The following is a 15387-nucleotide window of genomic DNA, read 5'->3' on the forward strand; positions in this document are numbered from 1 at the left end:
CGCAGACGTCATAACCCGGGACGCGTACACGGCAGCAGCCGGCGGATCGATGGACCCGGCCTGAGTATGAGCGCACCTATTGGCCCACGCGGCCGATGATGCCGTTACGGTGACGTCAACACGCCACCCACCAGCCACCCGGTGCTGTCCCTCTTTCCCTTCCCTTTCTCTTCCGCCTTCACACCCTCCGGCACCCGTTTCAACCCCACGCAAACCTCGAGGCGGTGTGGAGCAGTGGCGGCACGCGGACCCGACGCACCAAGGAAGAGAAAAGAAAGACGAGCACGGAAGAAAAAGAAAGAGAGAAAGAGACAGAGAGAGAGAGAGAGAGAGAGAGAGAGAGAGAGAGAAGAAACAGACTTTAAATTTGTCCTTCGTACAAGATTCTTTTGCTACTTTCTCGCTTTCTTTTGATGTTGCAGAAGCAGCCGCGGTTTTTATGAATGCAACGTATTTAATTACGTCATAATTACATGCGCACATGATGTTATTTTTTTTATTATAACTCGGAATTTCATATGTATAAATAAAAATAAAATTTCACAAATGCAACACATGTTATTTTATGATGCTACATTATTATGTTACATTTTATTAAATTTCATAAAAGATTTTTTCAAATAGTTTTAATTGTGTATGATGTGTAATATATGTTACAATAACGATATCATTTATCTTCTACATGGTATATTTTACAAAGAAAATGTAGTAAAATAAAATATTCAAATGTTCAAGAATATTTTTAACTCAAACCTTATGTTTTAATTTTAACAATTTATTAAACATTTATTCAACTGTCATCTCCGTAAGAAATTCCGTAGATTTATTTATTAATAAAATTGATAAGCTGAATATTAAATTCATAATTAAATATCAAATGAATAGCCTTCTTAGAAGTCATAAAACGACTGTAAATAATTATTCAATTCGTCAATGATGACGATTTTGTAATGCGTTAACGAATGCACCATCATACCTTTTTGCGTATTGTCATAAATATACCGATCTGATGGCGGGCTTATGTCGGTTATGGCCGGTTTTGTAATATCGATGAGAAAAGACCGCGAGAGCGTCAATACTCGTTGCTCGTGCGTGCAACGATGCACCGGAATGCATCGCAGGCGCATAGACGTGCTGTCGTTATTAACCTATGACCTAGGAACATGCATCCAACCAATTCCCGTAATGCAATCAGTCGATAGCTGACAATTATCGCATAAGGACGGTATTTCGTTATTTTGCTCACGATGATCTCAGAACCAGTTCGTAATTATTTCGTAATTATCATAAACCTAAGAAAAATCTAAGGAAAATTAATTTCCCTCGAACGCCTTACGTGACGTTTATCCTCGTATAACGATAACCGGCTATCGAATCTTCCACTTTAACGATAAGAATCACTTTAATTTTACCCATTTTCTCTAAGACTTTTAATTCTTTCGGTTCTCCTCTCCAATTAAAAATCTGAAAGCTCGTATAAGAAGAAAATTAAATTACGATATCAATAAGTGTACTTAAATTCTTCTTTCATTTTATAATTTTTCAAAGTTTTAAAAATAATTCACCTGCAAATTTTAAAAACAATTCATCCTGCACAGTTTTAAAAACAATCACGTAATACATCAAATTAAAATAGCAATAAAACACTTGGATGCACTCTTACGAATCATCGTAATAGAAATAGTGTTCTAAGTTAAATCATTAATAGCTGTCCTGTTTTCATAAATTCGCTGTCAATATCCATACAGCGAACTCAATTAAAAGTTTCTAAAGCATCGCGAAATGAGGCTATCGCAATGGAAACGCTTCTCGTATTACAGTGTCTGATCTCACTCGTCCCACTCGTTCCAGACAGGCTTTCGCGAATTCTCTCGCGCAGACTCGGCCATTCGGAACGAGTGGTTTAATACGTCATCAATTTATCCGTGACGTCATACGAGGGTGAAACGATGACGTCGTCGTTTGCCCCCACTACGTGCAGTTCTATAACAATACCTACGCCACTCTTATTGGACGCTTCTGCGCGTGGGTCAGTTATCCCCCGGCAAGGGGATGCGGAGAAGTCTGGCGTTATCAAGCGGGAGAGGGAGACGGAGCGAGTCTAAGAACGGGAGGGAGGGAGACAGAGAGGATGCGCGCAACGCATGCCGCTTTTCCGTCGCTTTCAGCACCGCGCCGCGTGGCCTCCATTCATGCATCATCCGGTGCACCCCGCGCGCCCTCCCCACCCTGTGCGTTTACCACGTACCTCTCTCGACCCTTCGGCACGCGGTGCACGCGTGGCAGAGCGGAGGCGTCAGCACATGATGTCGATGTCGTCCCAGTTTAATCGGCCGTAAGACGGGCACTTCGACACGTGACAAAACGCTGGAAAGCTCGTGGCCGGCTCTGCGATGCCACGCCACCGGCGTGCCGTCACCTGTGTGAAGCGTCCGCTGATCCGGAAGAGCGCCGATTGAGGGGTAAGGTCGGCTTCGATCCGGTCGCGGCCTGGGGTGAAATCGGCGGCGGCTGCTCCCGCGCGGAGAACGCACGTCTCCGTCGCGCCGAGCGCCGAGTCGAGGTAGCGAGCAGCAAGGTTTCTCTTTGAACCTTACCTCATTTGAGAGTACCAACGCTTTCCTGCCATCCTAATACGTAGTGTACAAATTGACGTACACGCCATTTTTTTAGTTATATAAAAGTTATATAAAAGTTTAATTATATCCCTTGGTTTAATTGTATTCTAAAAACTCTAGCTCTAGCTCTCTCTCTCTCTCTTTCTCTCTCCCTCTCTCTCCCTTTCTCAACGTGCGTTGCAAAAAATTTTGTCGAATAGACATCCGTAGACAAGTTGAACGTAGACGCATAGATAAATTTATTACCTTCGAAGAGAGATAGGAACCCGCGTATACGCGCGATTGTGAAAGCTTAATCGACAATGCCAGGCAAGAACAACGCGCAGTAATAAGAATTGACTGACATTCACGATAATACAACGGGCGCGATTATCGCGACGATCGTGTCGTGAGATGCACATAAATGTCGGTAATAAGATAAAGACGGATAAAGTCATTTTGCCTCTCGGTGGAATCGCATTGATTTCGACAAGACAGCCGCGATCGACGCGAATGAACGGCACGTATTCTCGCGGGCTTTAGAGGTGCGTGGATAATATATATATTTCCAATCAGCTTGCTATCGGCGAACATACGGGCGAGCATACGCGGACAAGTCTGAGCAACTCGAAATAATCGATTGTCTCATCGCGACGAAATCCTGATAATTCAATAATATATTTTATAATTGAAACCGGCTCTTTCTCTATAATATTCGTCTCGCGCCTGATTCGCGCGTCACTCGTTACACTCACGATATTCATTATGCCAGTGGATCTATATGATATTAATGACAAGGTGTGCAACTTTCTGGCACCACCTTGAGTAATTAGCATACTTGATTAATTAACAGCCATGGCTAATGGTTTCGAAATAAATTATCGAGCTCTCGCGCGTATCTGCCGAGATAACTTCACATTTTTTTGAAAACATCGATCGAAAACATTGATCGTTGATGATAATGTATGTCTTTACGCTATTATGTCATCTATTGTTGTTTCATCACTATTCTAATATCTCTCGTTAGATGAAAAAAATGGAGCATACATGTACTAGCAATAAAATATTCCGTGGATCTTGGGAGGTTAAAGGCATTTATCTCAACTTAAAGAGACAAAAATGGACACAGACGAATAATAATTTAAAATGCAACTCGATATAACAAATATCATTAAATATTTATAACTGCGAAAGAATAGAACGTGTAGAAAATATCACAACGATCGAAGAAAACAGAATATAGTCATACTTTATTATTTAACTTTTGTCATATCTTTATTTATAAATTATTGATAACATATATGATAACATTATAAATCTGCAATATTACATATTAATATTACATATTTTGAGGCGGAATTTTGAGGATGAAAATTATTTTAATCTTAAAAATTCAATTCAATTTTACATATGCTTCAGACAATGGCGAATATAACTTTCTATTCTTCATAAATTGATTTATTAATCAGAAATAATCCTAAAAATATATAAATAACTCAAATTTATTAAAAAGACAATATCACAATTTTATTGCATATCCATTTTTATCTCTTGAAATAACTATACATGAGGTTAACTATGTGAGGTTAACTATTAAGTCAACGAAATTAAGTTAAAATTAATTATTATAAAATCCAATCAAATCGAGAAAAACACAAATCGAAAAAAAAACAAGAAACGACAAGAAAAAAAGAAGTCGTTCATAATCGATCCACGAAATGAAATCTTTTGGCAACACTTGTCGCATTGCGATGATAATCGTGAGAGACATATGCCTAATTTAAACAAATGAATTTTCATTTATGTAAAAAACAATGTTTATTTGATAATGTTACACGATTAAAATACATATATGATAATAATTTGTATACATATTTTTTTAACTGAATGTATGTTTAATATATATGTAATAACTTAATCCTATATTATGTGATTTATTTTCTGTTAATTGCAAACTTTTAAATTTAAAATTAATAATTCAATATATAATAAATTTTTATTTAAATAAAAATATTAATATTACTTTATAAGATGTAAATATAAAATTTATTCAAAAGTTTTGTTGGCTGTTGCACCCTCGGGGATTAACTCAAGATTATATCCTCGCTATTAAACAATTCCGCATCTATAGATATCTCGACATTAACAAGCGCTGTTTCTTTTACATTGACCTCTAGGTATCTGTGGTTGAAAGGATATGTGGGACACTCTATGTTTATATCTGTGCTCTACTACTATAATGTCACTCAAAATTGAATTTGTGCTCTATATAAATTAAAGATATGCGGAAGTGATAAAATATTACTTCAAAATGAAAGAAAAAAATATTTAAACATCGAAAAAAACGTTACATATTAAAAATACAATAATTTTTTTAAGTAGTAATGTAAGATATATTTATTTATTCTCATTTACGACTAATGTAGATCGAGACTATGGACAAATGTTGAGATTCAAATCGGCCGAGGACGGCCGTTCCTATAAAAGCCATTCTTGAATCTGTCATTCAAGACTCCGCATAGGGGCGGGGAGGAGGAGGGGGGGGGGGGGGGAAGGGGGCTGCACGAGTCTTCCGGCAGATAATTTGTTCTTATTAGTCGGAGCCGGTGTAAACTATTTAATGATTTTTTAATAAACTTCCGGGCACTTTATACTGCGGCCTGAAGATCGTTGTACCGTGTACGCACGGGAGCCAACGCGGCGCATAATCTTTTATTACACTGTGTGATGACCTTTCCTCCGTGAGCTAGTAATGCGCTCTATCAGTATATAAAAGGACGAACAGGACGATGATGCCAGTGAACCTCCTCTGCCCGCGTACTACCTCCATATTCGCTCTCTCTTTCCCTCCTTCGACGCAATGGAGAATTATTTTTTGCGGCATTTATAGAACGTGACTCGCGCGCCGGCTCGTACAGAGTAAGGCGTGCGATTAATAAATATAAATCAGTCGACATGTTTTTGTAAGAGGCGTCCACTTGGATGCGACCACTTGGAGAACGGGGAAAAAAATTTTCTGCGGAAAATAGTGCGTTATTGGAATTTTTCCCGACGACTGTCCGTACACTCGGACCGGCCTCCGATTTCCCATCGACGCGACGCGAGTGCATTCTTCGACAGTAATGTCGAAAGCGGCATAGATTTTGTTTCAAGTGATACAATGCAACGTGATACAAATCGAGAGGCGAAGCCAGTTTTGCAATACGCAAAATAACATCCTAAACTGTCTGAGTCATCAGAATTCCTCAATTATGATGACTTATTCTCATGGGGTTATTTAAATATCTACACATCCAAATCAACTGATTTTTATAATTAAATTTTAATCAATAAATAAAATAATTCTATATTATTATATAAATAATCCTATCAATTTTATATAAAATTTTCAAGTACTATTTAAATAAAAAAATATTGTATAATTATAATTTTATATAAAATTCTCTCTACATAATAACGGACAAGATAAAATAAAAACTCTGATTGTTAATTCTCAACATGATCTTCTTAAATTTCATGCAGATTTATCAAAGAATCAATGCAGTTGTAAATTTCATGCAAAGTAAAATCAATCAAAAGATTAAAACTCCCATAGCTGTCACATTATTAGCAATATTTCATCCTTTCAATTTTATTTTATTCAATAAACTTGCTGGAAGCGATAAAAAGCAAAATCGTAATTGTAACAGCAAAATCGTAATTGTCACAGGTCTTTCGCCTTTTCGACCGGATAAAAATTCGAACTCGCTACCAGTTTTCAACATGTGACGCTCGCATGATTGCCCATTACGGTCGATTATCTGACGGGCGCCGCCGCCGAAAAATTCCATCAGCTATACGATATATCTGCCTAAGGCGATTTCGAAGGTCTGATGAAGGATTTTTAGAAAGTGACGCGCGGAATATAACGAAGCCAGAAGATAGAAATTAAAAGAGCGCGTTCGTACACTCGACGAATCGACTTGAGGAGTCAATTCATCGAGCAAGTGTTTGTACAGAACGTCTGAAGCCTGAGTCTAGAGTCACTCTGCTTTCAACGAAAACGTTTAACGCAAGTGTTCGTGAAGTGTTTTTCAACTGATTTGCGCCGACATTGCGTGTGGAATCATATATGAAGTATATTGCCTCAGATATTATCATAAGAGAGCTTTACTTTGATTTTTCATGGAATTATCGCAACTTAGAGGCTATACGGTATCAGAAATAACTGACATTTATGCAGAAATCAGTTTGATGCTGATATTATAAGCAAAGTATGAATTAAATAAAGCCTATCGCGACAGATGACATTTAATAACGATATAATAGTAGTGTTCGGTAATTTAAATCTGAGATGATATATCTGAGTCACGTGACCGAGCAAACAGAGGACCAAGATTAATTCCAAGCAATTCTGAGCTATCATAATTTTCTTCTGTTTTCTTATTACTTTTAAAGTTATGAAATAAAATAAATATATAAACAGAGTAAATTAAAAAAATGGATAATAAAATAGTTATTATTAATTTTGCTCGAAATAAATTTTTTATGATAAAGATGAAAATTTAATCATTCCTAAAATTTAAAAAAAAAATTGTTTCTCGTTTCTCAATAAAATATTTCAAATATATTTCCGAAAATATATAATATATAAGATATGTAATCAGAAAGATGTTAAGAAATTTAATTTCAGCTTAAGATAGCTATCTTTACAAACTTGGTCTGGAATAGATAAAGGAGTTTAATTTGCTTTGAAAATGATAATATCAAACGCAAGTGAGATGACATATAGCAGAAAGATATGAATTGCTGAACAATTTTCGAAGTAAAACGAACAAATATTTCGGATTTGCAAAATCAACACAACAAATATTTAATGACCAGATGAGTCTCCCGAATAATATACTATTTAAACATAATATTGATTATTGCTGCGATTATCGATTAACTAATTGTTCATTATTGAAAAACGGACATTTAAATTATATTGCTCGATTTATTCTTGTTAGTTAATATTTTTCATATTCACCAACATATCTGATTTATAATTACTAATCGCGCCCGCCTAATCGCGTTTGCCTAATTGTATCCAGGATATAATATTCAATTACTTTTTTTTAAATATTACATTGAATAACATTTTGTCTCGGTGTACTCGGTGGTACTCAATTCTGAGATCCAATGATCAGATAATGTATCGTTTATCATCACAAATGTATCAAGATCTGGCAATATTTAAAAGCATTACGATGTTTAATTGAGTTTTGCAAATAAAATTATAATATTTGAAAATTGCAATTTAAAATCGCGATAATCGAGCACTAGCGGGAAAGAAGGAAGCGATGATCGTACGTGACAGGACTCGGCAGAAGGACGGAGGGGAGGAGAAGGAACCGGTTGCTGATTCTCGCGCAGGCAGGAAGAACCAGGTGAGGGTGAGAGGCCGATATTACGCAATTGCGTATGAACCACGAGCCGCGGGTTGCACGACGGAAGGCGATTGTCGCTTGGACAGAAACACGCACATTTACGCAGGCAATATTAATGGAGATACGCATACAATGCCTTAAATATTTATCATATCTGTAATGCAATTGCAAAATCGTTACTGTGCTTTCATGTAAAATTATAATGCGATATTAAAATAAATTTTTAGAATCGAGAAATTGAAAACGTAACGTATGCAAAAAACGATTTCGATTGATTTATTAGGTGTATTTAATTAATATACTCAAAACGAGGCCGATTACGTTCTAAAATATTTAATCAGGTACCTTTTATTCGTTCGGATATTCATCCATTCATATAATTCCAGAGTTAAACATTACTGTAACAACTGCAACAATTGTAGCTCCAATAAAAAAACAGATTAGACATTCTAATATGTTATTCTAAAATGTTAATAGTCCGTACATCATAAGTCAGTTTCAAACATTTTATTGCATGCATAAGAAAGACATACGGAAAAACGTAAGCTTTCATTTGACGTTTAATTATTTAGAGCGTGAGTAGTATCCCCTAGCAATGTGTAAGTAATTAATTCGAGAAAAAGTTAAGGACGCAGAGCATTATTACGCGACCCTCCTCCCACAGATTATCCTAATAATACGCGTCCGAATATAATTACATCGCTGTTACGTAACGTAATAACTTTAATTGCAATCTAGAATCTTTTTATTGCCGCGCTAATTACGGTAACATAGTCGTGTTCCTATAATCTTAAGTATGGTAGATTTTTAATTATGCGGCACATATTTTTCAGAGTGCTCAACCACGTATAGTTACATTGTGTAACTGTCACGTAACACCAATGATCTACCCATATCGATGTTCACGCACGAATCTTAATAATAAGCGAACGAAATCGCTGATGGAAAATAGAATGAAAAACTTGGGCCCAGAAACGATTTTCTTGTGAGTTATAACCACTTTTTGTTCACCATAGAGTTTGACAAGAATATTTGTCAACTTTACAATTACAAAAACTATTATTTTCTTTCCGTTAGAAATAAATATTAACAACACTTGTGAGACCCGCAAAGAGAGTAATATATTAATTTTAGCAGTAATATATTAAAATCAGCATATGTCATGTAAAATATTATTAGCGTCTATTTATTTAAAAAATTAAAATAATATTTATTAAGAACCTTCTCGAATATTGAATGGATGAAATATTGAATACTGAATGAAGATAGTTACTGCATTTTGTATAATAAGAAGTCTAGGATATCGTAAGTAAAATAAATTGAACGTAATATCCTATTCGACTTAAAACAGAATAAAAATTCAATCTCGGCTGATCTATTTATTAAAGCTGAGGAAGGTCACTTATTCTATATATTTCGCCAGATTTTTATTAAACATCTATATCTGTCTTAGGCGTTATTGTGTATGACCTGCGCTATGAAACCCCTCAATTACGCCTGTTCTGAAATTAGAGCCACGCGTTGCATGCGTACACTTGCGAGAATGAGGCATGAGCGTTCCTCCGGCAAAGTAATTCCGCGATGCAGCGTAAGAGCGTAATTTCCCTTTCAGCGTGAATGAGATTAAAGCGTGGCGCGCTGAATGCGTGGGCCGCTTTTCTATAATGAAGCTGCGGCGCGTGTCGGTGAATCGATCTCTAAGAGGGTAAATTCTCTTTTTTTTTTCTCTCTATGTCGCGTTAATAAAAAGCTGCCGCATATTATCGTCGATTACCGTGATACCTCTATTTTATTACAGATATTCGAGAACGTACCGTGATCGGAGTAAAGGACGATGTGTTTGCGTGAGCAGTAAAGAGTATCGGACTTGCAAGATCTATATTAACCATCTGTAGCAGCATCTATACTGATTATCGAGCGTGAGTCTTTAATAAGAAAAATCGTTGTAAGCAGTTGATATAATAGTAAATTATTATATAAATATTTTATTCATTTAAACACCCCATTATTACGTGATCCTAACTAAAAGCGTAGATTAAAAACTGATGACAGTCGTCTCGAAATTGATGACGTTTCCTCTATGGAAACGTTTATTTTGAATTTCACAAGAGGAATACTACGTCTGTTTCCCATTAATTTTAACTCCATATGTACATAAACATATTGCAAAATCTGAATGTAGATTTATGCGCGTACGTTTGATATTTTGAAGTACACTTTGTATCGAGGCTGAAATATCTATTGTTTTGATTAAACAGTGTGATTCAATCGACATCCTCCTACTTTTAAAACCATTGTGAAAATGACAATCACAGGTTTAATTAATTACAGTTAATTTGATTCGAATTTCAGCTTTATACTCTGCTCAGTTTCAAACAAAAGATAGATACGGTTGAATGTTACAGTTATATTAAGATTATTTCTCTATACAAGAACGCTTGAAAGTTTAGATAAATGATCAATTAAGTTTCATTCAATTAATAATACACCATCATTTTCCAGCAATCAGCGTATTATAAAAATAAAGGAGCCGAGTAATAGCAGCGCTTTCTATTTTTATCAGCGATCTTAAAGAAGCGTTATCACGTGCCACAGCAGGTGAAGACAGGTAAGGACTTAACAGTTGACTGAAAAATCCTCAAGGAGTATCGAGTGTGAAGAGCTTAATCGATCGGGCAAGATCACGAAAACAGCGTGGAGACGAATGTCTCGCATCAGCATCATGATTCTGCCGTCGCGTATACATCGATTAATAAAACGCGTGGGCGTCGGCATTGCGCACGTGGGTGCCGTGCCGTACGCGCGCGCGCGCGCGCGCGCGTGTGTGTGTGTGTGTGTGTGTGTGTGTTTGCGGACAGTATCGTCAAGAGCGGTGGTAGCGGTGGAATCGTTTCGCGGAATGGAAACCGGATAACTGCCGCTTTCAATGCGGCTTCGATCCGAGCCGAGCACCGGCGATTACCCGCGCCGGGAAACTATTCGCCGTAAAACGATCGGCGCATAAAATCACAGACGTCGTTAACCCTCCGGTTAATCATCGCCGCGACCCGTCGACTTTTCATTCATGCCCGACGGCGACGGCGGTGCGAATTAATTCGGCAAAACGCGTCGAATCGATCGTGGCGGATTGGATTAGCGAGTGCGGCGAAATGGCAACGCGCCACGTGAGAGACGAATGCTCACGTATCAGTTACATCGCTGATTAACACGATACACACGCCGAAATCGATCCAATTGGTTAAACGGGGATGTTCAACGCACCGATAATTATTTGTGATATAACCGTTTCTTCCGAGAACTAATCCGAAATTCGATTTACCATTCCTTTCGAAAATATAAATCTCCCCGAAATGGCAAATAATATTTTGTATATTTAGTATATCTCAGTAAATTTTATATATTTCTAAATTCAGTACAACCAAAAATAATTTTCACAGTGGAATCTTATTCAAAAATATGCGCATTTTGATTCCTACGCTAATTTAATTTTCTGTATTATACGATCGGCTTTAAAGGATTAACCTTTAGCAGGACTAAACACACGGTCCATAACATCGTTTATGTTGCTCTATTTTTCCTTTCGAATGTCACTTAATAAATGTCGCTTAAAAGCATTCATCTAACTTCGAAAATGTAGGACGATGATGTATCAATCAGAATTGAAAAATTAAAGATTAATAATAAAAGATCTTGATTCTCTTATCAAGCGAATTAAAAACAATATTACTTTATAATTCTTGTTTTTCAGAAAACACGGAAAATATTGAATGTATAAAAGCATTCTGTTTTCTTAGTCTATCACTTTCGCAATAATTAAAATAGAATTTTAATAGAAAAAAATTCAATTTTAATATTCTAAAAGTCTTTGCTGAAAGAAAAAGTAATCTTATATACATTTTTTTTATTATTATCGAGCTGTCTAACAATTTGCAGTCGCATTGAATAAGAAAAATAAAAAAAATTTGTTTTTATCTTCCCACGAGTAAAGCGCGACGTCGAGTGAAGCTCTTCGCATCCGAAGCGAAAGGAAGGAAACGCACAGCCAAAGATGCGACATGATTTAACGACGATCGTTACGTTTATTGTAGTATCTTTCTTGCTTGTGCAGCCTCTTCGCCTACATAATTCAGCGAAGAAGAAAGTCGACGCGTCCGTCGATTCGCACTTTTTAGCGGCAAACTGTCGCGGTCGTGCCCTATACTTTCCCACGTTTATATCGAATATATTACAGATACCTTAGCATTCGCTAGATTTTGCATTTTCTAAAGACATCGTGTATACTTTTCACGAATCCTGACTATATTTATAATAAAAAAAAATTGGCAATAATTGTCAGCTGACGTTTGTCAGGTGTCCTCAAACACCATACTTAAAGATCGGCGTTAAAAGATCATTATTCTCCTGTTACTACACAAAATGCCGCCGCACGATTTGCATTCGCAGTGCATATGCAGCTGCTTTTTCTAAAAAACCAGAGAAATTTATAAACAACGCTGCGTGCCTAAAGGATTATTATCCCGAGGTAAAATAAATCTTACTGTATCCTACTCTATTCTTTCTCTTTCTCTCTTTTCCCACTTCTCTCCCTCTCTCTCGTTCTCTGTCTTATCGCTCTCGCTCCTTCTCTCTCCTTCTCTCGGCTCGATAGATCAGAGAACGATGGGCGATTAGCACCGCGTGTGAAAGGGAAAGCGAGTGGTCGACTTCACGGAGGAGGACGATCGACCCGGCAGCATGGCGCGGTACACGGCTCGAAACGACTCTCTCCTCCGTACGTAACGCGCGTTCGCCGTCTCTCCCGCGCTCTCTTCCATCTGCGTCTCTCCTTTTTTCTCTCTCCTTTTTCTCTCGCTCGCTGTCAGCCCTCTCCTCCCGCATTTGTTGATGCTTTTTTGCGGCGAGCAATTAAAAGATCGTCGAATAAGTAATTTGTTGGACAAAACCAGAGAAGTTTTTCAAGTCAATATTATCAATTTACGACAATTGACAACAATAATTTGTTAAAATTACATAGCGTTAAAACGGGTGAAGAAATAATCGCAGAAATCGAAATGCAGAATAAATTCAGATATTTGGATGATATCCAAAGTATTAATAACATATTAAATAATATTCAAATATTCCAATGAGTTATTTATTTTTGGCATCCGAGTTAAGAGCTGAAGATTGTATAATTTTAATTGCAACTCTTTCAGTTAAAAATATGCTTTATCTCAATTTTGATGTCGCAAATAATTAATTTTATATATCTCACGTCAAAATTTCCATTTCCAAGATTATTTATATGTTGTAATCCGTGATTTCAATATTTATATACTCATATATTTATATACTCATAAGATGCTTATTTAGTATTAAAATATTGAAATTAACCTATCTTTTTATTTTTTAAATTATTCGGGATAGAATAAATATTATAATTATTCATTTTTTTAAGTTCCTGGTCAGTATTTTACGTAACTGTGTTCCTAATATTAGATTCCAATTGTAAATTTTATAATCGTTCGCTGTAATCACGTAATATTTATTATTACTTGGATGCTCGATATTTAAAATGATTACATTAAAAGATATTAAACACTATAATGGAAACAATCATCGAGCAATATAATGCATAATATAACAGAAGAAAATAAATGAGCTTGTTTCTGAGAACTTACTTGTGAGTACATTCCTTAAGAATATTATATATATATATATATATATATGTATGTATATATTTTGTAGGTGTAAATTATTTTAACGCAATTTGGCACTTTCATCGTAGCCGTGTGATTCGCCGTGAGAGCGCTCGAACGAGCCGCGAGAAAAATTGTGAATGAATCTGCCGTAATTGCAAGGTTGGGATTTTATGGACCGGATTACCATACTTGCGTTATGTAGAACCATGCAAATACTGGGAGAAACCATTCATTATAATTGGTTTCACTATGATTAATGGATGGTATCACGGGGTGAGGAATTGTCGGATTCATTACAGCTCATAATCAGTCAGTTTACATTTTCATAATATATGCAGTTGCAACATTAACGTTGTCGTTAAACTCCTCTCTTCAGTCGAGTATATCAGCACACAGTATCGACTTCTCGTGTAGGTAGATAATGATAAGTAGCAATTTCCTCGCCAATATTTTTTATGAATTTATTAATCCGACGTCTACGCTGGTCAGACGAGAATTAAATTAAGGTAATCGTGTTACTTCACGGCCAAATTGAGTTATTTTTCACGCCGCACACACTATACGTATTTATATATATATATATATATTACACAATATTTCCATTTCTTAATTACATGTTATCTCTACGATCTCTCGTATACAGATACGCGCTCATTCCGCATTTACGCGAAAAAAGCGTACGGGAACACAGCGTGGAGGCGCTATTATTTACATTGTACGACGCGCACGTCTCAGCGTTTTCTATAATTTGCCTCGCGACGCTATCTCTATCGGCGATCGATCGATCTCGCGAGGTGTACACGCACCGGGAATTGTGATTGCTCATACACGGATGTGCGGGATGCGGGCATGTCGCATACGCGCGCGCGCGCGCACACACACACACACACACACACACACACACACGCGCGCGCGCGCGCGCGCGCGCGCGTAGGAGCCGCAAGGATGAGAGCACGAGTTTCGCGCGCGCGTACCTACATGCATCTCGATGTTTCCGCGTTGCTATGCTAATGAGAGAGCGTCCCGATCGTCGAAGATCGACGGCTATCCTTGGACGGACTTCTAGCTCGCAACGTCAGAGATTCGAGCCTCGACCGCACTGAAATCGAAGATGTTCCGTCCAGGCGGACATGGGAGGCAAACGCGATTCACTCTCTCTGTCTTTATGCAAAGACTCGACAACTAGTCTGATCGTAAACAATTCCTTTTTAATAGCCATTGTATCGGCAGCTGTCATATATTAGACCGTGAATTTTTTATCTATTAAACGTTCGTATTTTTTTTTAAATGTGTGTGTTTTGTGATTATTCTTTCTAATATTTTCTAAATTCATCAATGACGCAGAATGGAACTGATGTTTGATGTTGATACATTAGAATAATGCAAATGCATGTTGCGAAATAGAATTTTCGACCGTTAGCTCGAATATATATATATTGATGTGATCACTTAATTTCAAAACATGAAAATGGATAAGCTATAAGGTTCTCAAAACAACTTTGCAGGCCTTGTCTCATAGAAATTTAACACTCTTTTTATAGGGTGATTATGCTAATATAAAGATATCCTAAAGATCGGTTATCCTTGAACGAGATTCTCACTAGAACACGATGATACAAGTTTTACTTCCATTAAAGTCAAGATTTTATCAACCGAAAGAGAGACGAAAAGATTTCTATCAATCTTAAAAAAAAAAGATGA

At 36.9% G+C, this 15387-nt stretch overlaps 1 protein-coding gene across 3 annotated transcripts; it reads left to right on the top strand.

Annotated features, from left to right (window-relative positions):
- The first annotated feature begins 110 nt into the window (after nt 1-110).
- On the top strand, nt 111-13649 carry LOC148935144 (uncharacterized). 3 transcript variants are annotated; one of them, XM_089082454.1, is made up of 5 exons: nt 111-8005; nt 8839-8990; nt 9618-9710; nt 9804-9924; nt 10508-13649. In XM_089082454.1, the coding sequence occupies exons 1-4, from the start codon at nt 7919-7921 to the stop codon at nt 9898-9900; spliced, it is 429 nt and encodes a 142-aa protein (XP_088938580.1). In that variant the 5' UTR covers nt 111-7918; the 3' UTR covers nt 9901-9924; nt 10508-13649. The 3 variants fall into 3 exon arrangements, 2 of the variants coding, with proteins under 2 accessions (XP_088938580.1, XP_088938579.1); XR_016140641.1 differs by having other exon boundaries at nt 9459-9710; nt 9804-13649; XM_089082453.1 differs by having other exon boundaries at nt 9804-13649.
- The last annotated feature ends 1738 nt before the right edge of the window (nt 13650-15387 follow it).

The sequence above is a fragment of the Pogonomyrmex barbatus genome, unplaced genomic scaffold (assembly GCF_055798465.1).
Source record: "Pogonomyrmex barbatus isolate J1 unplaced genomic scaffold, ASM5579846v1 scaffold6, whole genome shotgun sequence".
NCBI lineage: Eukaryota > Metazoa > Arthropoda > Insecta > Hymenoptera > Formicidae > Pogonomyrmex > Pogonomyrmex barbatus.

Coding starts and splice junctions, on each gene's coding strand:
- LOC148935144 (XM_089082453.1), top strand. CDS start 7,919: ATGATCGTACGTGACAGGACTCGGCAGAAGGACGGAGGGGAGGAGAAG. Junction 8,006..8,838: donor GCGCAGGCAGGAAGAACCAG/GTGAGGGTGAGA, acceptor CATATTTTTCAG/AGTGCTCAACCACGTATAGT. Junction 8,991..9,617: donor GGCCCAGAAACGATTTTCTT/GTGAGTTATAAC, acceptor TTTCCCTTTCAG/CGTGAATGAGATTAAAGCGT.